The 27253-nt window shown below is 40.2% G+C and overlaps 1 protein-coding gene across 3 annotated transcripts in view; it reads right to left on the reverse strand.

The window, feature by feature from the left end:
- The window catches only part of PBX1 (PBX homeobox 1), a 334001-nt gene that overhangs the window by 56505 nt on the left and 250243 nt on the right, over positions 1-27253 (reverse strand). For 2 of the 3 annotated variants that reach the window (XM_052636768.1, XM_052636767.1), the window contains exons 6-8: positions 23478-23637; positions 16237-16349; positions 14855-14944 (exon numbers count right to left, since the gene is read on the reverse strand). In XM_052636768.1, coding sequence (XP_052492728.1) covers positions 14855-14944; positions 16237-16349; positions 23478-23637 — 363 coding nt within the window. The remainder of the gene's footprint in view (positions 1-14854; positions 14945-16236; positions 16350-23477; positions 23638-27253) is intronic. The other variant, XM_052636769.1, reaches the window with a different exon arrangement.

Here is a 27253-nt window from a genome sequence, read left to right on the forward strand (position 1 = left end):
TCTCTAAATTTTCCACATTAAGTATTGGTAATAAAAAAGTAAATATAAAATTGAAACAAAGCATAGGAAGGAAAGTTCATATCTCATTTAGATCTTAATCTTCCATGTTTGAAAGGTCATGGCCAACCTCCAGAGCTCATTGGACAAAAGACTAGTGCAATTAATGGTCTAATCTAGGTCTGAGGAAAAAAGATAGAGGTTAAGAGAGACTCTTTTGCCTGGAGAAGAAAGCGTTAGCAGGTGATTTCACAACTCTCTCAAAATATAATTACCTGTGAAGAGTCTTAATCAATTGTTTTTCCCATTCTACAAAAATAGGGTCAAAGGAAGGAGGTTAAACATAGCAATTAACTTGGACGAGATGGAGAGCTGCTTGAGAAGAAGCACTTGATCTGCTTTATGTTTTCTGTTGTGCCCCAGTGCCACGGCAATAACTGGTTAATAATAAATTCCAAGCAAATGCCTGCTGATCTACAGAGTGAATGAATGAATAAATGACTAAATAAATAAATGAAGGAATTGCAGATTCAGCTCAAGTCCTCAGAGACAACACCTGCCCCAGAGAAAAGTATGAGGAAGAGAAGAAACAGAAACAGGTATCTGGTCTTTGAACACACCCCTTAAAGAGTTCTCAGGGGAAATCGTAAAGATTATTGGGTAACAGGATATATATGTAAGTTGGAGGTAAAAATGGGTACAAGGATGTGATAAATAGAAATAAAAAGAAGGAAAACCATTCTCTAAAGGGAAGACTCTGGACCACAAACACAAAAACATTTAGTGGTTCCAGACAGACAGAAAATCCAGCCACAAGCTGGTTACTAATTTAAAACAATAAAATAAGAAAAAAAATAAAGAAAAACCTCTTGACAATAGGTTCAAGTAGTTCACTGCAAAAAGCAGGCATTATGAACTGCTAGGCACTAGGTCTGATTGCAGGCTGAAATCCAAACTAGAATCCTCTTCAGAAACCTAGGCCTGAGAGGAAGTAAAGAATCGACTATTCTCCAATACAAAATATAAAGGTAAAAAAATAAAATGATAAACAACAAGCCTCTCCTGTACAGTACGGGGAATTCTGCTTAATAATCTGTAATAATGTAAATGGGGGGAAAAAAACTTGAGAAAGAATAGATACATGTTTGTGTATAACTGAGTCACTTTGCTGTATGCTTGAAACTAACACAACATTGTTAATCAGTTATACTTCAATGTAAATTAAAAATTTAAAGAAAAAAATAAATAGAGAAAATATTGCCCAAATCCAGATTTCTGGAGTCTCTTTAAAAATAGAGAAAACAGAACTCCCATTCCAAGCCCCGTGCAGTAAGTAAATACTACGTAGGAACTAGAAAGAACTTCTGGGAGGAGATAATCCTCATCTAAACCCTGTAAGCTGAGTAGGATGATGAATGCTTTCTCCTTGCCACGGGTTCTGGACCATGGATTCTACTGCTTGAGGATTTTAACTACCAGCAATTGTTTCCAGGAAAGGCCAGGCTTACAGGGACAAGGGGGTTAAAAAAAAAAAAACAAAACCAACATTTACAGTCCCAGGCACTTGTAGAATGTGATCTGGAGAAGTACCAGGGCAGATACTTGGTGACTTTCAGCAGCAAAAAAACAATTAAACTAGACAAAGAATGAAAACTGACACCTGTAGGCATGTTTCTTCAACCTTTAGATTTTTGTTGCTGTTGTTGAGATACTTGATTTTACCATCCTCTAAACTTTGTTTGTTTTACATTTTTAAAATATCCTAATTATTTTAATAAGCTTGAATTAAATAAGCTAGTGCATTTAAAATGCCTAACACATGGGAAGAAGTCAGTAAGTGTTAGTTATTAATACAATTATTAAATGTCATTTTAGTCTGTTAATTTTCTCTTCTTATTGATTTTTAATTGTTCTTTAATTTACTGCTTTATACCACTTCCTTATTTTATTACTACTTGATCTGTTTTATAATTTTTGTAAGTATGTTCTCAGTGGATGCTATTTATTTCAGCCACTCATTCTAGCTTATTTTATGTCTTAATTGTTCTCTTTAACTGCTTGTGTATCATAATTGCCTGAAACCTTCATTTTGCCATTTCACATGCAATTTTCTCCATCTCTGGCCATTTTTATCCTTTCATTGCCTACTTTCTTCTTAATTATGTTTCTCTTGTTTCCTGGATCTTTATACTTTGCCATTATTTTCTTCTATTTTTTAGCCTCATTCATCCATAGATGAATAAAGCTTGTTATCCTTGTTATCCATGTACTTTGTTGCACTTATTCATTTAACTTATTTTTGAAAATTTTTACTCATTTCAATTATTAAAAATGCCAAGTATTAAGTGTTGACAAAGAGGGACACTTGGTAGAGGTCCTGGCCCTATGAAGCAGGGTGGCTCCCTCTTATCTTTTCTATTGATCTAGAAAAACTGTTACTTCTATAGTTAATGCCCCAGTTTCCTCAATGCTCATCTTCCATCTTGTGTATGATAACTGGATCCCTGGCTAAGCTGGCTAACCAAATATGACACAGTATGCTATAGAGTAAGCTGTATCCAGGTAAGGACTTTCTATATAATTTTTAGATTTATTTTTAATAAAAGAACTAATCAATCTTAAGCCTTCTAGATGCTACCTACCCTGATAAGATATATAACAGAAAAGTCATAACTGAGTTCTTATAGCTCTTTCCCACCTCAGCCTGGCCCCAAAATATAAATTATCAGGAAACATAATGGATTCTCTTACTGTAAGGTTCTTGCCACCTCAATTAAGCGTTTAAGGACTAGGGTTTCAAAGGTCGGTCTGGATAAAGGGGAAGAACAGAAGCTTTGTAGTTAGACCATCTTGGGTCCACACCCTGGCTCAATCACTGACTAGCAGTTTGATCTTGGGCAAACCACTTAACCTCTTTGAGTCTCCATTTTCTCATCTCTAAAATGGAGATGAGAATGTTTATAAAGACACTGGTCTAAACTGAAAAACTGAAAGTGTTAGTCTCTCCATTGTGTCTGATTCTTTGTGACCCCATGGACAGGCTCCCCTGTCTATGGAATTCTCCAGACCAGAATACTGCTGGAGAGGATAGCCATTCCCTTCTCCAGGGAATCTTCCCTAATAGGGGAATGAACCCAGGTCTCTTGCACTGCAGGCAGATTTTTTATCGTCTGAGCCCAGATTCTTTACCAGGAAAGCCCCTAAGAAAACTGGAGTGGGTTGTCATAGGGCACTCAATAGATATTATGAGTTAGTATTCTTAGTATAGACATGGATATTGGTGGAGGCTCAAGTTATCCCCAGAACATTAAGCATGTAATTAATTGTGCTTTTGTTCTTCTACGCCTCTAAAAAGGCACAGAACCTTCAGTTGTTATGCTGGGTCCCTGTATCCTGAGTTCTGATGAGAGAGGGAGAAACTTCCCTCATCAGAACCTCATTCTCTTACTGTTAGAGCATCCTCTAGGCCCACAGGCTGCCTGAGCCTGACTTACACACTCCCAGGCTAGATCAGTTCCTGAAGGAGAAATAGAGCATGATTTTAGATGGCTGTGTGAGTTCGAGAAACTAATAAGCTCACAGAAGTTTGGGGGAGGTTTCAGAAAATGAATTTGACTTCAAACTAAAAGACACTAGAGAAGAAAGGGAAGAAATGGCAAAAGATTAAACGGGGAGAAATGTAATTTCTTACAAGTGAGGAAATCATATTACAATTTAACTTCCAAACATCATTAGTCTCTACGTCTACATAGATTTCGAAAGTTCTTAGTATGGAAGAGGGCTGTAAGTCTTAAAAGCCTTAAAAGCAGGCACATCAAGTCAGAACCGAAAGCAAATGTAGAATAAACCATCTCATTCCATTTTAAATGGGCCTTTTTGGGTATGAGATAGAGTGAAGGGGTGGGAAGTAGCTAGGGCTGGAAAGAGGAGGGGAACATCTGACAGGCTGGAAAAGAACAGGCTCTTCTGTGGATAACTTGGTGCTCAGTCCATGCTTCCTTTGCTTCTTTTTTGATTGTTTTGTAAACTATGAGAAAGGGGTAGACCCAAGAAAGGGAACGTAAGAAATTTAGATGCAAGTATATTTCATTTGTCAAAACTTAGAGAATACAGGCTTACTGTTTTTACATTTAATTGTGTAAAATTTTACCTCAGAAGAGAAAAAAAAATACAAACAAATATCAAACTCCAGTAAATGATATACTTACCAGTAGTATTTATTTAGGTGAAAGTGCACTGTTGTCTTTGAAATGCACCCAAAAAAGAAAAAAAAGATGGACTGATAGATAGGTACAAGGACACAGACATGAAAGAAGGATGAATGATGAGGCCAGTGGAGTAAAACATTAACGACGGCATCTAGGTGGTAGGTATACAGGTAAGTTTTGCTATAAAATTCTTCTAAATTTCCTATATGTTGGAAAATTTCAAAATAAAACTGGAAAAATTTTTTAAAAAAAAGAATCTTTAATGCAAAGATAGCTACATAATTCCTTTTCTTAGGGAAGTCTTAGGCAGTGTTGAAAGGCTTTACCCATAGAACAGAGCTTCTCAAACTCAATGTGCTTAGGAATCACCATGGGACCTGGTTAACATGTGAAATCTGATTTAAGAGTTTGGGTGAGGCTTGGGATTCTTCACTAGTCTCAAGCTCCCAGGTGCTGCAAAGGATGCTGACTTGGGAGGAAGGAACATCTAAGCAGAGGCTGCCAGCAAAGACTGGTCATCTGAGAGGTCCAAAACAGAAACTGGCCCTAATTCCCAAAGGGATTTTAGTGAAAGTGAAAGTGAAGTCGCTCAGTCGTGTCCAACTCTTTGCGACCCCACAGACTGTAGCCTATCAGGCTCCTCTGTCCATGGGATTTTCCAGGCAAGAGTGCTGGAGTGGATTGCCATTTCCTTCTCCAGGGGATCTTCCCGACCCAGGAATCGAACCCTGGTCTCCCACATTGCAGGCAGATGCTTTATCGAAAGAAAGGCTTAAATCAAGATGAATTCAAAGACATGTCTAACTTAAGCTTGGAAAATTATTAGATTAGATGATTAGGAGTGGACAGAGTTGGAAATTGCTGCAAATAGAACCATACTAAATGTTGGTATTTATGTATTTGTATTTTCAATCTTTCTTCTTATAATTATTTCATTGTTTAAAGCACATTATTGCACTAATCTGAGTTAACTTCTTGCATATGGTTAATTTTTAATAGAGTTCAATTTATACAAGGAAAGGCTTACTTAAGCAGAAAGCATGCCTTTCTGTGTTCTGTGTTAGGAAGTCTATTGTTTCACAGCGTGAACACTATTGCGCCACTTTTGGTGACGGGCAGAGTATCTAAAATTGCTCTGTCCAACATGGCAGCCACCAGCCATCAAATTAGACACAATTAATAAATTCATTTTCTTATTCACACTAGCCACATTTCAAGTACTTAACAACCACATGTGGCTAATGGTTAACGTATAGGACATCAGTGAAATTTCCACCTGTGTAAAAAAGTTCTTTTGGAAAGCACAACTTTTGGCAGAGTCACCTTGCAAATCTATAAATGAATGGCAAAGTCAATCCATGTTTACAAGCATATATTTTCAGTTGATAGGAATATTATATATATGTAAGTACCTTTTATGATGGCCATTCCCCAAATTCTTTAAAAATAATATTACATTGATGATATTTGGTGCCATAGTCCTTCCCTTTCAGAGAAGCTGGGGACTATACCAGGAAACTCCCAGTCCTTCTAGCTTTCTGTGACTTTACAGAGTACAAGAACCATGTCCTATTGATATTTGCGTTCCTGGCACTGGGTATCAGAAGGTTCTTAATAAATCTGTTGAATAAAGCATTTATTCATTTACTTATTTGGTTAGTTGCTTCTGACTCAGTCAGTCATGCCTTCTGCATTATATTTCTGTGAAACTGGAGAATATTTAAAGACATGGAAGAGAATTTCCCTAAACTCAATTAGAGCCAGAGATAGAGATTTTTTAAATGTACTAAATTTTAAAATAACAGTTGCTTATAGTTTCCTTTGTTGTGCAGAAGCTTTTAATTTTAATTAGATCCCATTTTTTTATTTTTGCTTTTATTTCCAATATTCTGGGAGGTGGATCATAGAGGATCCTGCTGTGATTTATGTCGGAGAGTGTTTTGCCTATATTCTCCCCTAGGAGTTTTATAGTTTCTGGTCTTAGGTTTAGATCTTTACTCCATTTTGAGTTTATTTTTGTGTGTGGTGTTAGAAAGTGATCTAGTTTCATTCTTTTACAAGTGTTTGACCAGTCTTCCCAGTACCACTTGTTAAAGAGATTGTCTTTACTCCATTGTATATTCTTGCCTCCTTTGTCGAAGATAAGGAGTCCATAGGTGTGTGGATTTATCTCTGGGCTTTCTATTTTGTTCCACTGATCTATATTTCTGCCTTCGGAATGGGAGAAAATAATAGCAAATGAAGCAACTGACAAACAACTAATCTCAAAAATATACAAGCAACTTATGCAGCTCACTTACAGAAAAATAAACAACCCAATCAAAAAATGGGCCAAAGAACTAAATAGACATTTCTCCAAAGAAGACATACGGATGGCTAACAAACACATGAAAAGATGCTCAACATCACTCATTAGCAGAGAAATGCAAATCAAGGCCACAATGAGGTACCATTTCACACCAGTCAGAATGGCTGCGATCCAAAAGTCTACAAGCAATAAATGCTGGAGAGGGTGTGGAGAAAAGGGAACCCTCTTACACTGTTGGTGGGAATGCAAACTAGTACAGCCACTATGGAGAACAGTGTGGAGATTCCTTAAAAAATTGCAAATAGAACTGCCTTATGACCCAGTAATCCCACTGCTGGGCATACACACTGAGGAAACCAGAATTGAAAGAGACACATGCACCCCAATGTTCATTGAAGCACTGTTTACAATAGCCAGGACATGGAAGCAACCTAGATGTCCATCAGCAGATGAATGGATAAGAAAGCTGTGGTACATATACACAACGGAGTTCTTCTCAGCCATTAAAAAGAATACATTTGAATCAGTTCTAATGAGATGGATGAAACTGGAGCTGATTATACAGAGTGAAGCAAGCCAGAAAGAAAAACACCAATACAGTATATTAACACATATATATGGAATTTAGAAAGATGGTAATGATAACCCTGTATGCGAGACAGCAAAAGAGACACAGATGTATAAAACGGACTTTTGGACTCGGTGGGAGAGGGAGAGGGTGGGATGATTAGGGAGAATGGCATTGAAACATGTATAATATCAGGTAAGAAGCAAATCGCCAGTCTATGTTTGACACAGGATACGGGATGCTTGGGGCTGGTGCACGGGGATGATCCAGAGAGATGATATGGGGTGAGAGGTGGGAGGGGGGTTCAGGATTGGGAACTCTTGTACACCCGTGGCGGATTCATGTCAATGTATGGCAAAACCAATGCAGTATTGTAAAGTAAAATATAGTAAAAATAAAAATTAAAAAAAAATAGAAAAGGAAAAAAAAAAACAATTGTATTTTCTTTAAAAGAGGTCTAATATTTTATCTAAAAATAAGTTTGTCTAAGAACATGAAACTCTTTCCCAGAGGGCAAGGGGGCCATCTTCTGAAATTAATACTAACTTTTCCCACAATTGAATTCAGCCAATTTAATTAGCTTAATATTTACTTAGGTCTAAGGGGCTATGCCACCTTCAGGAGCAACCACAAAAACAAACTGCCCTTTGGAGGTTGTAATTTTTTTCTTTATAGAGCAGAAGGCAGGGGAGACTTGAATCTGGAACAACTAACCTGGTCCTAGCCCAAGGATAGCATGACTGTCCAGGGACACATGTGGGCCCAAATGGGCAGGATGATGCAACATATCAATTTCAGTGAAAATAGCATGGTACCATTGTTATATCATGGATGACACTCTGCCCCAAAATACAAATTTATCTTTTCCTTATAGCTTTTAAGTATATTTCCTTTCCTCCCATATTTTCTTAGGAATAGAAAAACATCATGCTTGTAAGAACAGGGATACTGGAAGAGGCCTTTGACATCATTCAGCTCAACTATCCTTTCTAGAGTTCAGGAAACTGAATCCTATCAAGAGAAAGTGACTTGTCCAGTCACACAGGCAGAAAGTAGCAGAAATGAAAGATACATACACACATCTCCCCACATACACTTTAAATGTGATCATGTTTGGAGTGACTGTATCACTAGGTTTGAGATCAACAAAATTCTTTGTGACTACTTCTCCTTCTAAAGAGAAAGTCATCTCCACAAAAGGATACTTACTTTATTATAGCTCCATGGCATGACATTTTTGTCAGGAGGGGAGTAGATTTCTCAAACTATTGCTAGTTGGTCTTGAATTCCCCTATTTTGCTTTATAACTTAATTTCAAATCGCCTCCTAAACTACAGAATTTATTGGTTCCCTTGTCCTACCTAGTATTCCAAGAATAGGAAGCCTAATCTCAAATAAGTGAGACTGAAAGTTAAAATACATCCTGATTGGCATCAGGGTCTCCAACTTGACCTGAATATATTATGAAGTAGCCTCATTCCCTTAGGTCAAAAATGCTATCGATGATATATTTATTGAATGAATATATGAGTAAATGAATGAATAAATATGTGAATATGCCACTGTATGCCATTGAATGATCTGGCCTCATTCATCTTTTATACCTATAAGGACTTTTACCTGGCAGCTGAGGAAAACCAATGGATTACATATGAAATTACAATATTGGGATTTTTTTTTTTTTTTTTTGCTTCAAATATTGTGGACTCAAACAGAATACTTTTCTGGTCTCAAATGCTCAGTTGATACACTATTGAGGCTTAAAGGCCACAACATGTAAGAAGCTAAAGGGACTTACTCTGTTTCCTTTTGGCTCTGTCATCAGGGAGAACCAGGCTATAGGCTTCTGGAAGGCAGGAGTCCATCAGCTCTGTACCCCTGCCTTCAACCGTGCAGATACTGGTTCACTATGTTCAAGCCTGTCCTCACTTTACCCTCTAGCCTGGGGCTGTTCACTGCTACCTATCCACAGGACCAGAGGAGCCCAAAGGCAACTAACTGGGGGCACATCTGAATGTTTTAATATCTTCAAAATTCACATTTGGTTCAGTATAACAATTAAGACTTCATATAATTAAAGTGAGTTTTTAAAGATCTGTATATGATTTTAATTATCATTCTCATTCCCCACAATTCCCTACAATTCCACATGTGGCAACATCTTATATGGAGGTCTCTCAGAAGGAGTTAAGAAAAAATTAAAATGATGGCATGTGGCCAAGTATTACCAAGTAACCTCTGTGATATCCAAATGCCTGAAACATGTTCACTAAAATAGTTCACTATTTTTTGCCCCAATTTCTACTTTTTACTTATTTTCCTCGTAAATGTCCTTTTGTCCCTTTGCCTAACGGGGAAAAAGCAAAAACAAAAATAAAAACACGTAAGTTATGGTTTACAAAGATCAAAGCTTCATCGCTATTTTTCCACTACTATAATTATCACAAAGTAAAATCAATGAGATTTTTCTGTCATCAACTGATGTTAATGGCACTCTGCCTTTATAGAGAGAATACCAACACTTTATTTCCATTTTCACTTCATCTTTTGAGTAAGAAAACTCTTACATTGGTTATCTATCAATATTTAAGAGGGGACTGGAGTGAACTTACTTAAGTCACATTCTAAAATAATTAAAAATAAATCATTTCACTCTAACAACTGAATGCTTTCTGACACTACAAATCTCTGGATTCAAAGGGAGAAGTTCACATGGGCAAGCTCTCTCCTTCCCTTAAGATCCGATCAGAGAGGTAAGTGATGGAGCAGCGAGAAAGCATGGTGGAGCCTAACTCAAATGGAAAAGTTGTCTGGCGAGAGGAGCTTACGGTTGAGTCTGGTGTCCCTGGAGTGAACAGTAGAAATCAAAAAACATACTTGTAGGACTCCAGAATTAACTAAGCTGAAAGGACCTTCGGAGAAGGCAATGGCACCCCACTCCAGTACTCTTCCCTGGAAAATCCCATGGACAGAGGAGCCTGGTGGGCTGCAGTCCATGGGGGTCGCTAAGAGTCGGACACGACTGAGCGACTTCACTTTCACTTTTCACTTTCATGCACTGGAGAAGGAAATGGCAACCCACTCCAGTGTTCTTGCCTGGAGAATCCCAGGGACGGGGGAGCCTGGTGGGCTGCCGTCTATGGGGTCGCACAGAGCCGGACACGACTGAGGCGACTTAGCAGCAGCAGCAGAAAGGACCTTAGAGCTTATTCATTGGGAAAATTTGACAGATGAATGAAATAGAGACGAAGAGACTTGCCAGAAGAAAAGCCACAAGAAGAATCCAAGTTTCCTGACTTCAAGTTGCTGCCACCTTTCACCTGTTCGTACAGGTTCTGGTCCAAAGTCTGGTAGAGACAGCACTGAGAACCCGATAAAAACCAATGTTCTCCAGACTTGTGGTTGCCAAGGGGGACTGGGGGAGGGGAAGGAAGGACTGGGAGTTTGGGATTAGCAGATGCAAACTATTATATATAGGATAGATATACAACAAGGTCCTACTGAATAACACAAGGAACTGTATTCCACATCCTGTGACAAGCCATAATGGAAAAGAATATGAAGAAGAATGTGTGTGTATATATATGTATAATTGAGTCACTTTGCTGTACAGAAGAAATTAAGGCAATACTGTAAATCAACTACAGTTCAATAAATTTTTTAGGAAAAGAAAATATATTCTCTTGCTATGTGGATGGCTACCCCACAAACAGGTTTTGGGAAGGGGATTCTTTTAGGAAAGATAGCATTAAGGAATTCAAAGTGATAATTCTCTTGAACATGTCATCACTGTACAGCTGAATTTATTTAATGCTCATCTGACTCTTATTCTCAGAGAATTTGCCTTGGTCAAAAAGTTTTTCCGAAAAGGAATACTTAGAAAGCTTTTTGAGTTAAAAAGAGAGCCTAGTGTGAGTTAGTAAGTCATTTAAGGGGAAAGTCATTACTGGATCCTTTACAGCTGTATGTAAGATGTGGCGTTTTAGAATTCAGTGGTAACTTGTCTCCTTCTATCTGATTTATTCATTCAACAAACATGTTTTGAGCAACTAATATATACATTTCAGGACATATATTTGGGAATGAAATACAGAGTGTAAAGTGTGCCTCTGCACATATCTGTAATGCACAGGAATGTGTCTATATGATTGATAGAGAGAAGAGGGGAAGGAGTGTTAAGAAGACAAACAGTAAGGAGGAGCTAGGTGTGGGGCAGTCAGTGGGATGTGGGGGAGTGGGTGGGAAACGGAAGGTAATATAGGAAGAAAGGATATTTCCATAGATGACACATAGGTGTGAAGGTTGGGGGATGTGTGTAGCCAGGTAAAGGTGAGCTGACCACATTGCTTGGTATCCAAAGATTACTGGGTGACAGGATGAGGGGGATGGATAGGTAGATAGGGCCAGAGCGTGGAGGATTCTGAATGTCAGACTCAGGGACTGCACTTTCTTAGGTAGGCAATAGAGAGGTGCTCATGATTTCTTGGCAATACTGAAGGCAGTAATGATAATTAAGAAATATTCACAATAGCCTAGCTAATAAACTTTTCTAGAAGGAGGATGGTGGCCATGGGAAAGGAAAGGAAAGAGTGGCTTTGAGAGCTAAGTGATCTTTCAGTCTGTCTGATGAACAGAGAAGTGCAATAATCTCCCTCCATCTCTTAGAACCACTCTAAGCCCAGTAAACATTGCCCGTTGTCATTTGAGAACACAAAGCACTTAAGGAGCTATAATTTAACGCTCACCATGGCTAAGGAAGGGGGTCCTTAAGCCTTGTATAACTCTGTATCCTTTTCAAAAGCATACCTTTCCATCAGAAGAGGAAAAAAATGTGACAACTGTGCCCTAACCTATCTTCACTAGGAACTACCTACTGGGAAAACTGCTCACACGGAGGAAAAGGGTCAAATTAGAAAGTTATCACTGACAACATTTCATCTGCACTCACGTGGAACAACTGATGCTTTGCCAAGCCCTTTCCTACTTATTTTCTCATTTCCCCTAAAGCAGCCATGAAGATATTAAGAGTGGGACACACCACCCCCATTTTATAAAAGGCAAGGTTTGATGCCTGCCCATGGACACATGAGAGAAACAAGGACCAGAGTCTCTCAACTCCCAGCGTAGGGTTCTTGCCACGACACATTGTGACCCCACTGAACATGGGCTGGGTTAATGCAAGTGGTCTGAACTCCATGAGGTTTAAAATAGACGCTGGTTGGATAAGATGTGGGTGCTGTAAAAACCTAGTCAGGAGAGCAGATAAAGGCTGCCCAGAAAACGTCCTCCACTGAGTGAAACACAATCCAGAGCCCAGCTGGGAATTCCATTGCCTCCTTGGGTTTTGGAATTGTTTATTTTTATTTCTTGGCTCAAATCTTTCATTCCTGTCCTTGTCTCTTCTCATCTCACTCCTTTCTCTCTCTCTCTCTCCTCCCAGCAGCCAGTACCCCTCTCTGTACATACACATGTCTCGGCATCTAATACCACTCTCCAAAAATAGCCCTGACAAGCTTAGTCTCCTGCAGGTGACACAGCTTAAAGTTGATACCAAAAGAACAGACCATATTATGATCAGCCTTTGATTCACTTACCCTGTGTACTGAAGACTCTGAATTAAAATAAACACAGTTCACAGGGGAAAAAAATTAATGCAAAATGAGACTCTTTCAAGTGGCATTTTCCAGCCCAGTTTTTGTGGTGGGTTTATGTAATCAGACGTAATAGTCTGCACATGTGTGGTTACACTATTCCAGAAATGATTCCCAGCCCACAAGATGACGTCAGAGGGGCCCATGGTGAGCCCCCTGAGTCTGAGGGCGGCTCTCTTCTGCTCAGTTAGGAAAGATGCCAAATAGCACAACTGTCAGCCCAACTTCCTGCCCAGTCACGTAGAGTTTCTTCAGTTCTCTTTCTGAGTGTGTCCACAGTCTCCTCCCCACACTCTTATCCTTCATTATGTTCCTCTCATCCCCTTATACACAGAGCAAAACTTTTCATGGAAAGACCTATATTCCAGCTCAGAAAGATCCAGGCAATGTATACATCCCTGTGCACTTGAACAAACCCCCCTCCCCCAACACAGAACAACTTAATTCATTTGGAATCCATTTTTGAGAACAGAATTCTCCATCATACTGTCTTGGGTTTTTCTAAGCAAGCACCTGGCAAGTCAGACGTGAACACAAGAATAAAAATTAGTATAAGCACAAGAAGGGAAAAATCCTTCTACTCTGGAAACTCTTTCTAAAAAACAGACACAGGTGCCCAGAGTATGTTTAATAGGGTCAGCTTTGACCTCCCACTTCCCTCCCAGAGGGGAACTTGACAAATCTTATAGAAATTCAGAAGAGATTTTGCCAAAGGAAGGTAGAAAATAAAGAATTCTTAATTGGAAGAGGCCTTGAAAGTCACCAAGACAGTCACCACCTGGTACTTAACCCTCTTCCACAACATCCTGACCAAGTATTAATAATTAGCCAGACCATGCCTGAATGCTCAAAGATGGGGAATCCTTGGCTTCCATAGGCAATAGACCCCTTCTTTGGATAGTGCTGACTGTAAGAAAGGCCCTTCCGATGTTGAAGTAAAATATTTCTACTCAGGATTCTACCCTATTCCCTTTAGATCATTCAGAATGAAGCCAGTATCTCACAGATGACAGCATGTCTCAGACTATTACTTACCATTCAAACCTTCTCTTTAATAGGTTAAGAGTTCCTAATTTTTTCAACCATTCCTCATCTGATGAAACAGCTGGTACCCTCTTGTTTCCTTCCAGTCTGGCCATCGTCATGTACAATTACACCAATGTAGAGTTGAAAAGCTCTCACTATTTTCATTGCAGATGCCATGCCTCAATTAGTATAGGTGAGGATTACACTAACATACAATGCCCACCTTTCCTTCCTTCCATCCCCAATGTATTTTAATCCCAACAACAGAAACGAAAAAAACAAATCCTCACCGTCATCCAATCATAGTTTTCTTAGTTAGTTCTGAGCCAGTAGTTCTACTGGAGCATCTCATGACCTCTAAAAGCCTAGGCAATCACCCCTGATCCAAAGAACAGCCTCCTTTTCCAGACTGCCCTCTTGTCCCAGCTTGCTGTCACCGCTGCTGAGATAGCGGACGATTGATCTGAGAAATCAAGTTGGATTGCTGTCCCAAATCTACACTCGGTTCTCCTTGTGTCTGTCTGATCGATTTCACTCTGTGCGACATAGCTTGTCGCTATGAATTTTCATGCTAGTCAGGAGCCGCCAGTGCACCCAAGAACAAGCAGAAGATGGCCTGCACCCCTCCCCACCCCTTCAACCTCGCCAGCCTCGGTGTTAATTTTTTAAAAATCATCCTTCGATTGGAGAAAGGTGTTTTTTTAAAGACCACAGACCAGGATGCAAGGGATTCCGGTTACCGGTCTTTCCCCACCAGGTTCTCCGGTCCCTGCTTGTGGCGACATCTCCTACCACTGTACTAGGTGTCACCTGTTTGGCAGCCCCTCTCAGCTGAAAGCATGTGGCCGCAGGTGCCATGCAAACACTGATTGTGTGTGACAGCCCTAGACGCCAGCTGCCTGCATGAAGCCTGCCCAATCGCCACTTTTTTTGAGGGTAGAATGCTGCCGATGGCATGACTGATACAGAAACAAGAAACTAGGTGACCGTAAAGCTAAAATAAGTCCTACTAAGTGGCATTCTGAGCCCTACGGCTTTGAAATAATTGGCAGTGATAGAATAGAAACAAAGGGTGGGGGGAGCCTTGTTTTCTTACACTGATGCCCTGCGGACTGTACATCTGACTGGCTGCGAGTCCGTCACTGTATCCTCCTGTCTGGCTGATAACATGGCGAAGGGTATCCACCTAAACGGATGAACAACAACAGAGAGGAGATTAGTCAGAGATGCAGGATAAGTGAGACAGGTCATCACCACACAGGCTACCACTTGGGCACGCCAAATTAATGCAACCATTGGAGATATTCTTCCTGGGAAAGGAACCATTAGGAGGCTGGGCCTCCACTCTCTGCCAAATCCATTATCCTTTCTGAGCTTAGTAAGCAAGACAAAAACGGTCAAAGAAAGCTGGGTTTCCCAACAATGAAACTACTGTTGCATAAGACAGCAGGGAGTGGGTGAGTGGCGAGACTCAAAGATTCTTCCCTTCTCTCCAGATCATCCTATATAACTTCTTTGCTCAGGAGCTTATAAAAGTCAAGGTTCTATTTAGAAGGGCCAGCCAGCCACCTCACAGAGACAACAGTGTGCAACTAATGCTGTCTTTCTGAGGACTTAAATAATGGCCAGTTGTCTAGTCATTTGGCCAAAGTCCGACTGTGTGTCTTCATACTTGGTGCCAGGCAATGTTTCCAAAGCAAGGGGCTGAATCACCAGCCAGCTAGTCTACTCCAGGCACGTAATGCTTCTTGTTCCTCACGCAGGTGGGACCCTGGGTGGGCATGGCTCAGAATCGCCCTGGCGACCCTGACCCAGAGCACACAACTTCACCCCATCACGTCAGGCTGTGTGCTCACACAGAAGGATGGCTTCTGAGTTGTCGTGAAGGCGAGCTGCTGACTAAGGAGTGCTGAGGGCTTACGCCACACGACTTGAGTTTTGTTTCCCAGCATGGACCAAACTTGTCACCAGAAGCTCAAGTCCCTTGACCCTCAAGGATGACTACAAAGATGAGTTTAGTCAACCTGACTGGGTATTTTTAAAGGCTAACATGAAAACCTGAGATACTTAGGTATGTGCCTAGTCATTAATGACCTCCATATGGGGCAAATGTCGAGTGTGGAAAAACCAACAAACCAGAAAGAAACCTGGAAAGCAAGCCGACAGACTGAACTCCTCCCTTTCCCTTTTGTGAGCAAAGAACACACTGGGTCCACCTGCCTCAGTCACCTCACCCTGCGCTCGCTCCTCTCCTGCCTTCCTCGTATGACTGACAAGCCAGAGCCAAATGCATTCACAAAGTGTGGACAAGATTCCCCACGACAGTGGTTGTCTTTGTTTTGGTTTGGTTGTTGGTAAGGTTTGGTCTCTACATCCCTCTGTCTCTTTCTGTCTGGACAGAAGCAGGAAGTGCCAGTCCGACTGACGGCTCCTGGACTCTAAGGCGTTCACCTGGCGGCACATTGGCTGGGTCCCTACCTGTGATTGCACGTTGGCTCCAACCTGGGCCCCTTGGTAAGAATCCCCATTGAGTGACTGCACGCTCATGAACAAATCTCCAGAGTTTGACATGTTAAAAGAACTGGAAGAACCTGGAAAGGAAAGAGTGAGGCACCTGAATCACAGAAAGGAAAAGGCTCAACCCCCGCAACTAACAGCCAAGAGGAAGAATGACATGCAAAGCAACCCCCCTCAAACAAAAACTAAAATCAAAACAATATCAACAGAGTCTGGTTAGTAGCATGAAGAACAGAGCAAGCAATAAAGGGTGCATATTGTTCATGTTATGTAAAGCCCACATCTCCCTGCAAATTGACTGTAGGACTGCTTCCCCTTAGCAACTTTAAGCTGAGAAAGGAAACATGTATTCTTCTCAACTTGGTCTATTTGAACTGGAGACAGCCTCCAGCCCCTTGGATCTCTTTTTCATGCCTCTAAAACTCTGGGACTGGCTGGGGGACCGTGAGCTGGAGACTATGGGCTGGTTGATGATATTTCTGCCACCACGATGGAGCACCTGAACTGTCAGCTAGATTCTAAATAAGCTAATGCTACACCCATCTACCCTCATGTGGGGAGCAGCACCTGGGGGTGGGAGGGCACGAAGGCAACGCTGCACAGTAGGGCTGGCTCTGGGGTACAAGTCACTGATATTCCTGATTTTCTAGAAAGAAGATGATGTCCCCTTCTGGGTGGCAAACAGTCTAAGAGAGTCACAAAGACTAAAAAAATAAATGAAAATAATATGCTCTTCTTGCCACCTGCCGTTTTGGAGGAAGCTGAGACAGAAATTGAACCAGGAATTCTTAAGCATGCATGAAATATGAAATTGTAATAATAATGATCAAGTGGGTCTCCAGAAGAGCATTTAACCATCTGTTTTCAACTCCTAGAGATGACGTTTTCTCCCAGACTCAGCCTGCAGGCACTACCGGGTTCTGCTGGTTCGACTATGGTAAACCTAGTCCCCCCCCTCAACCTAAACACAAGGCCGTGGAAAAACTTATTATTATTCTGAAGTCATCGTGCAGCTCAGCGCATTAGGAAAGAAAGCTCGACGTGCAAGGTTTGGTTAAAACATGACATTAGCCTGGAAAAGGAGAGACCTCAGGGACCCAGGTCAGTTCCACTCTATTTTTTCCATCCCTTTAGTGCTTAAACTGCACTCTTGCCCTTGAGTTCTGAGACCACCATCATCCGTGTGGAATCACACAACAATGATTCATGCCCCAGCTCTGACTCTTTCTTTTCTCCCAAGATGGGGATCTGGGCTGTCCTAGAGAGCTGCCTCACCTCACATGAAGAGCTGCAGCTAAGCAGAAGAGGAGGTTTTTTGTTTGTTTGTTCCATGGAAGGACCATTGAACTAGTGGTGATTTCTAAACTCTGCCACTTTCCTTAACTCTTCATGGTACCCTCCTCCTTCCAAGGCAAGAGTCATTTAGTGACCAGATGATTTACTTGAGGACAATTTACCTGGGGAAAACCTCAAGTTAAGAAACATCTCCTTCCTGCTTTGTTCTTTGGGGTGTTAATCCATATGCAAGGAACCAGCTCAGTATTACTATTCTGCTATGTAGACAGACCCTCTACTCTTCCTTCCTTCTCCTGTGAAAACGGGACTGCTTTGAGCAGTAGGGGACAAGGCAAGCACCATCCAAAGAACTATGACATTCTCATGGTTCTGCAACGTGTCTTGTGCATGTCATCGGGAAACACATTTCTAGGTTTAATTTATCTGAAAGGAACTAGAAAAGTTGGGTCTTAGGCAAAATAAGTACAAGATCTGATCAGGTATGGTTTATACCCAGTCAGTAGGCGGAGGCTTTGGTGTGGACTTTCTTTCCATTAATGTGGTGCACATCTGTCAAACAGTCCTCCCTAACATGTAGGTGAAACAGTGCATAGTACAGACCACATTCTTATGTTAAGATATCTAATATATGATCTATAGTTACATCCCTCTCACGTCCTTCTTTCAACCACAGCAACATAATCGAAATAGTATTTAATACCTTTATAGTATTACAACACATGCTCACATGCAGATGTCGTCAGAGTCAAGACCCAGCAGCTCAAAGAACACAAATTATAATTGTTCATATGAATCAGATTTTTCCCCTGAGAGGATTCAGTTTGAAGCTCAGGTATTCTATTTCTCTCCCAACCAAATACCATGTAATAAACATACACTCTATATGCTTGGTTGACTCTTTATTGGAAATTAGCACACAGACTGAGAAACGGAAGAAAGCCCCAAAGGGCTACGTTGATGCCAAGGAACATGGCATCCACAGAACCATGAAGGCACGGAATGTGCCATTTACAAGACAGACACTGCAATTGACACAGATGATTTTAAAAAATATATGTGCATAGATAAACTGTAAATATGTCTGGCTGCCTAATGTACATAGAGACAAATATGCGCATATCAATGTACTTCATGTACAAATGCATCTGAATCAGAGCAGTAATTGCAGGAGTCCCCGTGCTTTTGGCCGTGCAGTTTCAGCATTTCATTGTCTCTGCACATCCGTGTACAACAGCGCCACGGTTTCTGCTTCTCTGATAAGTATCTAGAGGCAGTGACTGCACTGGGGGAAAAGACTAGGTGCCATGACTACTGCAGTAAGGCAGACACAAGTCCACGCAAAGACCTCAGCAACGACCGGAAGACACATTCTTCCTCTGGCACTGCAAGTTGCCAAGAACTTATTCTAGATTGGCTAACCTCCTGGGAAGGATGTGAATCACAGACAGACAGGACATGGGCTCTCTCAGAGGTGCTGTGGAATTCTCAAAGAACTAACACAGAATTACCTGGCTTGCTGAGAATGTCAGTCTGAACCCTCACCTGAGAGTGGCTATAAAGCAATGGCAAAGACTAGAAGCACGGTTTTAGACATGCTTACCAGTTAAATGGTTCTGAGTTTGGCTTGGGGAGGGAGGCAAGTGGCTCATTTACACTGTAATCTAGACACTGGGAGGCATATACAAAAACTAAATTTGCACTCAACTAAACAGAAGTAACAGATCACCTATGGATTTTGAGGCATTTGCTCACTCAAACACAATGTGGAGATGTGTTAACATCCATTTTCATAAGACAATTTCCTGAACACTTTATTTTTACTCTAAAGAGTTTTCAGAATTAAATTTCTTCAGAAAATAAAAACAAAAGCTCAGCTAACCTCAAAATCCAAAAAAAGTATAATAATCATAAAATCTAAACCCAGAGCAGAATCTCTTGACCTTGGATTCACTATTCACATTTTCGACCTGATAATTCTTCTTTGTGGAGGAATATCTCATGTATTATAAGATGGTCAAACACATCCTTGGCCTCCATCTAACAGGTGCCAGGAACACCTACCCCCTGATGACTGTGACAGCTAAAAATGTCAAGTCTACCCCAACTGAGAACCAATGACCTAAAACAAAAATGAATTTCCTTTTCCTTCCTAAGGAACGCAAGGTGTTTAAAACTATTAGCTCATTATAACTCACAGAATTTTTAGGAAGCAGACTAATGGCAAGTATTGCCTTAAATTCTGCAGTCTAGACATCAAAGCGCCACATAGATTAGGTAGCCAGTCTGATCAGACTGGACTCCCATACTATTTGAAGGCTGGAAGACAGAGCCTGTTTGCTCAATGTAAGCTCAACTCTATCATGCTCATTTCTCTATTTTCCATGATTTCCCCCTCTCAAAATCAAATAATCATTGTTGCTTTCTACTCAGGGCAAAGTACAAGAGGGCATGTTTATCTAGTTCAGTATGAAATCACTTTAGTAACTGTACATGTCCAGAGCTCCAATTCCAGGAGGCTGTGTTTTCATCTTCCACTTAGAAATTAAGGGTAGAAACATGGGAAGAAGGAACACAGCAGAAAACATCAGTGGGATCAATTCTTTCACTTGGTTTTAAAAAACAAAACCATGCAGTGTCTGTAGATTTAGTGTGAGTGTCAGTGAACTTCTCTGGCGGTGTCCTCTCCTCTCCAGCCATGTGTACCATACATCAATTCCTGTTAGGAAGCCAGCATCCAGAGATTTTAATATGATAATCTTCCACCAGTCCCTCAGAACACCAAACTTCCTTTCAGGAGTACAATAAGAATATATTAAAGAGTTTAGAGCTTGTCTCTATAGTGTAGGAGGAAGAATTGTCATGGCTGACTCTCCTGTTGTCCTTGGCACACGCACATAAAGCTAAGCAAAATAATTTAATCTATGGGTTCCAAGCCTTAAAAAAATGTAGTGCTGAGCTAATCAAAGATTCTGATAAAATATCAATGGTGATACCATGCTACAGAAAATATCTATAACCCACAAGCCAATTTCTTTCTTCTTGGATATTAAAAAGTTCTCCAACTTTTCCCAGTAGATAATCCAACCTTCCTAAAAGGGCCTTATTTTTCTGAGATATTAACTCTTGCTTTCATCATTCCATCAAAAATAAGAAATTGAAAAGGCATCACTTTAGTTCACTCCAGAAGAATTATGGACCCAGGGTTATAACTATTGCTTCAATTGATCCCCATTTTTTCTCAAAACAATTAATTTTCTTGTCTTCTTTCTATTCTTCATCCTTGTTCCATCCATTTTGCCCAGCTCTGCTGGCATAAAATATGAAGTATTCCAAGTATCTCTAAATGCTTGCTAATTCCTCACAGGACTTAGCCCTGTGTGACTTTTATGAATCACGCCTAAGGAAATAGGAGGCTGGGCATATAACAACAAACAGGAATATTTAGAAGTGGCCTAAATAAAGATGGTGAAATACTGCTCTCCACACAAAAGCCTCTATAAGGAAGAAGATTTACTTGCAAAATATCTTGCAGTAGAAATAAGTATTTATATTTAGTAAAGCTTCTGGGAAAAACTCCTGCTTCGATACTGAGGATATAAAAAGTTTCCAGGTTTCAGAACTCTGGACTTCAAATTCAAACAAAATATATTTTCACTTACTACCCTCTTATGTAAAACTTGCTATATTAGTTATCATTTACTCTTTGACATCATTATCAAGGAGCTGGTATACAACATTATAAACACACTATGTGAAAAGCTGAAAGTTCTCCCTTTATTTGAGTAGAGATTTGGGTTGTGTTAAGAGCAAAGAAAATATAGAAAAACCCATTTATAACTTTTCTTGTTAACACATTTATCTTTCAAAATTCATGCTACTGCACATATACAATAGTATTTTCTTTTGTCTCTATTTTAGAAAAATACAAAGGGATTTCTCTGCATATTATTTCCAACAACTCAGGCACCACTGGAAAGCTTAGCTCAAATTTTCCATAATAATTTATTTTGTGCTCAGAATAGTCACATGAAGGTTAAGCTACCAGAAAAATTCCTCAGAAAACTGTAATCATAGACTGACATTCCAAGAGAGCCAAAACAATTCTTAAACACAGACGAGGGGGTTAAAATGCTTACTTTTCTCTTTGTAAGTGCTTTAGGAAAGAATAAAGAAGTTACGGACTCAGTAATGAAGGGGGTCCATGGGGCCCTTCTAAGGACTAGTCATAAATCATGCTAAGCCATCTGCGAGGCAGATATAGCAGGGACAGGAAAAAGTCATTTTGATATCTGTTTTGCATTATGATAACCTTTGCAAGAGTGTTGAGTGTGTTTTTGCTAATGTTGACAGAATAAAACTTCCACAAAGACAAGTGAAAATGTCTGCCTAGCAGTGCAGTTCAACTGGTGCTGTTTGGTCTGAAATGCTTTAATAACTGACCAGATGGGAAAGAAGAAAACTCTCTGGTTACTGAACCTGTTAGCCTGGATCCTTTGTCAATAAAACCTTGATGAGAAAAGAAGGAGATGAACACTCATACACAGAACCTCAAAAAGTAAACATGTTCCCTATGGTTACCTAATCTGGAGTGCTGGGCAAAGTAAAACTGGACTGAATTCCACCTTGTCTTTACCATATCCATGTTTACAAAGCCCAGGCCATTCTTCTTGCATGATTCCACTTAAACAAAAGAAGTCTGCGATGGTATAGCCCTGTGACTTGGAGAACCTTATGATAACAAATTAGAAGTGTCCAGAAGCTGACAGAAAACATTAGTGTGTGGAGCCTTACATATTTCCAATAACAATCTACCATAAGGCAGAAAGATAGCTTATTTTAGTGGGCAAACAAGCTGGGAGGTCAAAGATACCACATACCTCCCCAAATGTTAGACATTAGATTGAAAAGTCATATTATGATCTAACACATTTAAATCTGTGACCTTTTAAAGTTGAAGGCACCAATTTTCTTAAATGTGCACCCCATAGCCAAAATCAATGCATCTGGTTCACTACGGGGAGAAATATTGTAATCTACCTTTTGTTAATATTAATTATTAATACATAAATACATTATTTAATAAGAACTATTTCTGGTTTTCCCTTTAAAAAAGCACCAACATGGATACCTTCCATAAATACCAAGCGTACAAACACCAAGGTTATATTTTATGTATTATAGATGATTTTTTTTCACATGTGGAAATTAAGAACTGGCACACTCCTAAAATATGTTAGCCTGAAATTAGTGATATAATGCACATTTACTAAAATAAAATCAGGAGCATAGCACATAACAGATACTATAATAGGAAAACTGGAATCTGGATCATTTGAATTAATGACTGGCAATTTTCTTTGTAGTTTACATTAAAAAACCCAACACAATAAAACAGTAAAGAACAACAACAATAAACAATTGATAGCAATAATCATAGTTGGCTCTGCAGACCAGAACATTCTAATGGAATGTTTAAAGAAGAGTGAATACTCCTGAGTAGATTGCATGGTAGTAAATGACTCAGACATCATGTGATGGTATCAGCAAAATAGATATATGAGACAAACTAAATGTGTGAACCCCAAGAGACTATCTCAAAGTATTAAGTCAAGCTTACTTATTAAAATCTCTGAAAGGAGAATTTAGAGGTCTCCTTCTTAAAACCAGTCAATTTACCTCTGTCCAACTTAAATAGACACATGACTGCAAACCCTCAGCCAAGTCCATCTTATAAACAGCAAAACACATTGCGTTTTGAAAATAAAAAGAAAAACCCAAAGTAGCATCAATGATAAAAAAGACAATCACACACATAAATCAACCCATCCAAAACAAGAAAATCCCAGTGCAGGGAAAGCACATGTAAAAATGGAGAACCATTCCCCCAAATCAAAGAAAACACTAACCAGCTGAGTTGGGAGTTGAGGGTGAGTTAGCTTGGCTTCCATGGGCTGACACATTGGTAGCAGTGACAGCTGTTTTGGCAGCATAAATATTGGCTTCCTCTTGAAATTTACCTATGTTCTTCTTGTACCGGATTCGTTTATTTCCAAACCAGTTTGATACCTAGAGGGATTTAAGAGAAGGTGAGAAAGTTACCATTTCCTCCTGCTTAAACATCACAGAAGGCAGAGCTTATGAGAGAGTTGAAGAGGTGGGTTTCACTGGGCTTATCCCAGCTCTGACTTCTCAGCATCAATGATAAGACCTGAAGAAAACTATATAAACTGAGATTCTCTTGCTTAATATAACACAATCTAGGAAAACCACTGCGACAAAGATTTTTCTATGGAGGAGCTGCTCGTTTAACTAGGACCATTTTACTTTAGGGCAAGCATTTTAAATCTGCTTACCTCGTAAATATATGACTAAAAAAACTTAGCATTTCAGGAGAAATGCCTGTTACTTACCAATGCCAAAGCTGACTCTAGGCAATCAAAATACACAGACCTTTAAATATCCATATAAATCTAGATCAACATATGGGTGCTTTCATGGATGGATTAATTTCCCATTTTTATTAGTCAAGTAACTTTACTATGGACTAGGTTCTTAGCTGCACTGTACTACTACTGACCTTAGGATCAGTATAATTCAATCCAATAAATTTCACTAAGTATTTTGTGTGAATCTTGGCGTTATCTACATAAGGAAAATCTGAAGCATAGCAATGATTATTCCTTTGCATTTCAGGCTTTAAATGTTAATGCCAAAACACAAAATAATCCTAATTTACTTTCATTTGTTAATTTATTTTCTTCACGTGGCTCACAGTGGCCATCCTGGCTTGATTCTTACCTGTTCCTTTTACACAAAGACCTCTGCCAGAGACAAGTGGAAACACAGTGAAATTCAAGTTTTATTCCCATGATTCCTGCTTTAGGAAGAATTTCATACTCCATATTCCAGATGTGATTTCAAACTAAAATGTTGTGATTTTTTACAATTACAAAACAAACCATGAATTTGATGAGGAAAGGAAAAGTTGGTAACACAGGTACCACAGCTTTACATGTAACTTAATTTATCCCAACAATGGCACATAAAGAAAATTCTTGCAAAACTACACTTATTTTTAAAGTGCATTGGCTGAATTTTAAATCTTATATGGCTAACCCCTAATAGACCTAAACAGCTTATACTATAGCAGAAATGACAAGCCTCTGTTGTAAAAATCAAACCATATCATTGCAATATTAGTAAACAAGAGAAAAAAAATTCAGAAAAAGGTTTATTAATTATAAATGCTAGTGCCTACAGTAAGAGTCAAACTAGAAGAGGAAAGACACTTCCTGGTCCATTTAAGGACTGCTGCCTATCTAATTTCATTCTCAAACTCGTATGTTTTTCTTGATGTAACTTTCATTATTCATAGGAATCAATCATAATCATGGTTGGTTTTTTACTTTTAAGTGGAACAGAGAGGAAAGGAGGTAGGGAGAGTTTTTTCTGAGGCAACTGGATGAGCTGGAAGAAAGTGGGAAAGATGAAGATAGTTCGGAATGACTTTTGAGGAGGGAAGGAAATGCTTGTGGTCAGTTACATGAGAGAAAGGTGAAAAGGGAAAGGGTGGAAAACGAGCCATTCCTAGATGATTACGTTCAACAGGAGAACAGATCCTCATATATAGGGAAGATGCTGGGTCAATTCAGGCATTTCCTACATGAACCACTAGGGGGATATCATATGTACTCAACAATGTATAGAATCAGTGCTTTCGATAATTAATTCACTGTACGTCAAGGCTGTATATTGTCACCCTGCTTATTTAACTTATATGCAGAGTGCATCATGAGAAACGCTGGGCTGGAAGAAACACAAGCTGGAATCAAGATTGCTGGGAGAAATATCAATAACCTCAGATATGCAGATGACACCACCCTTATGGCAGAAAGTGAAGAGGAACTAAAAAGCCTCTTGATGAAAGTAAAAGAAGAGAGTGAAAAAGTTGGCCTAAAGCTCAACATTCAGAAAACGAAGATCATGGCATCCGGTCCCATCACTTCATGGGAAATAGATGGGGAAACAGTGGAAACAGTGTCAGACTTTATTTTTTGGGCTCCAGAATCACTGCAGATGGTGACTGCAGCCATGATATTAAAAGACGATTACTCCTTGGAAGAAAAGTTATGACCAACCTAGATAGCACATTCAAAAGCAGAGACATTACTTTGCCGACTAAGGTCCGTCTAGTCAAGGCTATGGTTTTTCCTGTGGTCATGTATGGATGTGAGAGTTGGACTGTGAAGAAGGCTGAGCGCTGAAGAATTGATGTGTTTGACCTGCGGTGTTGGAGAAGACTCTTGAGAGTCCCTTGGACTGCAAGGAGACCCAACCAGTCCATTCTGAAGGAGATCAGCCCTGGGATTTGTTTGGAAGGAATGATGCTAAAGCTGAAACTCCAGTACTTTGGCCACCTCATGCGAAGAGTTGACTCATTGGAAAAGACTCTGATGCTGGGAGGGATTGGGGGCAGGAGGAGAAGGGGACGACCGAGGATGAGATGGCTGGATGGCATCACGGACTCGATGAACCTGAGTCTGAGTGAACTCCGGGAGTTGGTGATGGACAGGGAGGCCTGGCGTGCTGCAATACATGGGGTCGCAGAGAGTCGGACACGACTGAGCGACTGAACTGAACTGTGCAAGAGTCACTGACCAGGGTCTACTACGTGCTGGGTGCTAGAGACACGTAGATGACTGACGGTATGAGACAACCAATGCAGAAAGAATCATAGATCCTCAGGGAGAGGCTTGATTCGCGTTCTGAACAATCCGGCATGGGCAGAGCCACGGTGAAGTCCCGTGGAAAGTGAGATAGATGAGTTTGGCACTCTAGTAGACAAGTCTCGTGGGGATATTCTAAGAGAAGTCTATTTGCAGCTGTGAGCAAGGAGGGGATCGCTCCAATTAAGTGTGTAGAACAGTGCTTTTCAAAGTTTCAAAGTCAGGGGTTCTTGGAAGGCTTATTAAGACAGAGTCCTGGCTTCCTCTTCTGCTTCCCACTCCCCCTTCATGCATGTATGCTCGGTTGTGTCTGACTGTTTGTGACCCCAGAGGCTGCAGCCCGCCAGGCTCCTCGGTCCGTGAGGTTTTCCAGGCAAGAATACTGGAGTGGGTTGCCATTTCCTTCTCCAAGGGACCTTCCGAGCCCAAGGATCGAGCCCGTGTCTCCTGTGTTGGCAGGCAGACTCCTTACCACTGTGCCGCCTGGGAAGGCCCTCCTTCCCAATAGAAATTCTTATTAAGGACTGGGGTGAGGCCCAAGAAGTTAAAAAACAATAAGGTCTAGTTGATTTACAGCATTGTGTTAGGGTGAAGTGTGCAGCACAGTGGTTCAGATACACCCGTATCTATCTATATCTATATACATGCACACGCATATATCTATGGCAACATATGGAGGTTTCTGGGTATGAACATATTTTCATTTGGGAATCAAAGGAAGACTCATTAGTAAGTGAATTTAAAAAAATATATATGTCAGAATATAGTTAATGGGCTCGGACATGATGAGATGGGGCTAAAGAAAGAACAATGCTTTCAGGATATGTAGAGATGGGAGACCCTCTAAGAAGACTGAGCAGGAGCAGCCTAAGAGGAAGGAGGAAACTCCAGAGAGAACAACGTCAAGGAAGCCGAAGTAGGAGAATTTCAAGACAGATGGGTTATTATTAACCCAA

Source organism: Budorcas taxicolor, chromosome 3 (assembly GCF_023091745.1).
Source record: "Budorcas taxicolor isolate Tak-1 chromosome 3, Takin1.1, whole genome shotgun sequence".
NCBI classification, from domain to species: domain Eukaryota; kingdom Metazoa; phylum Chordata; class Mammalia; order Artiodactyla; family Bovidae; genus Budorcas; species Budorcas taxicolor.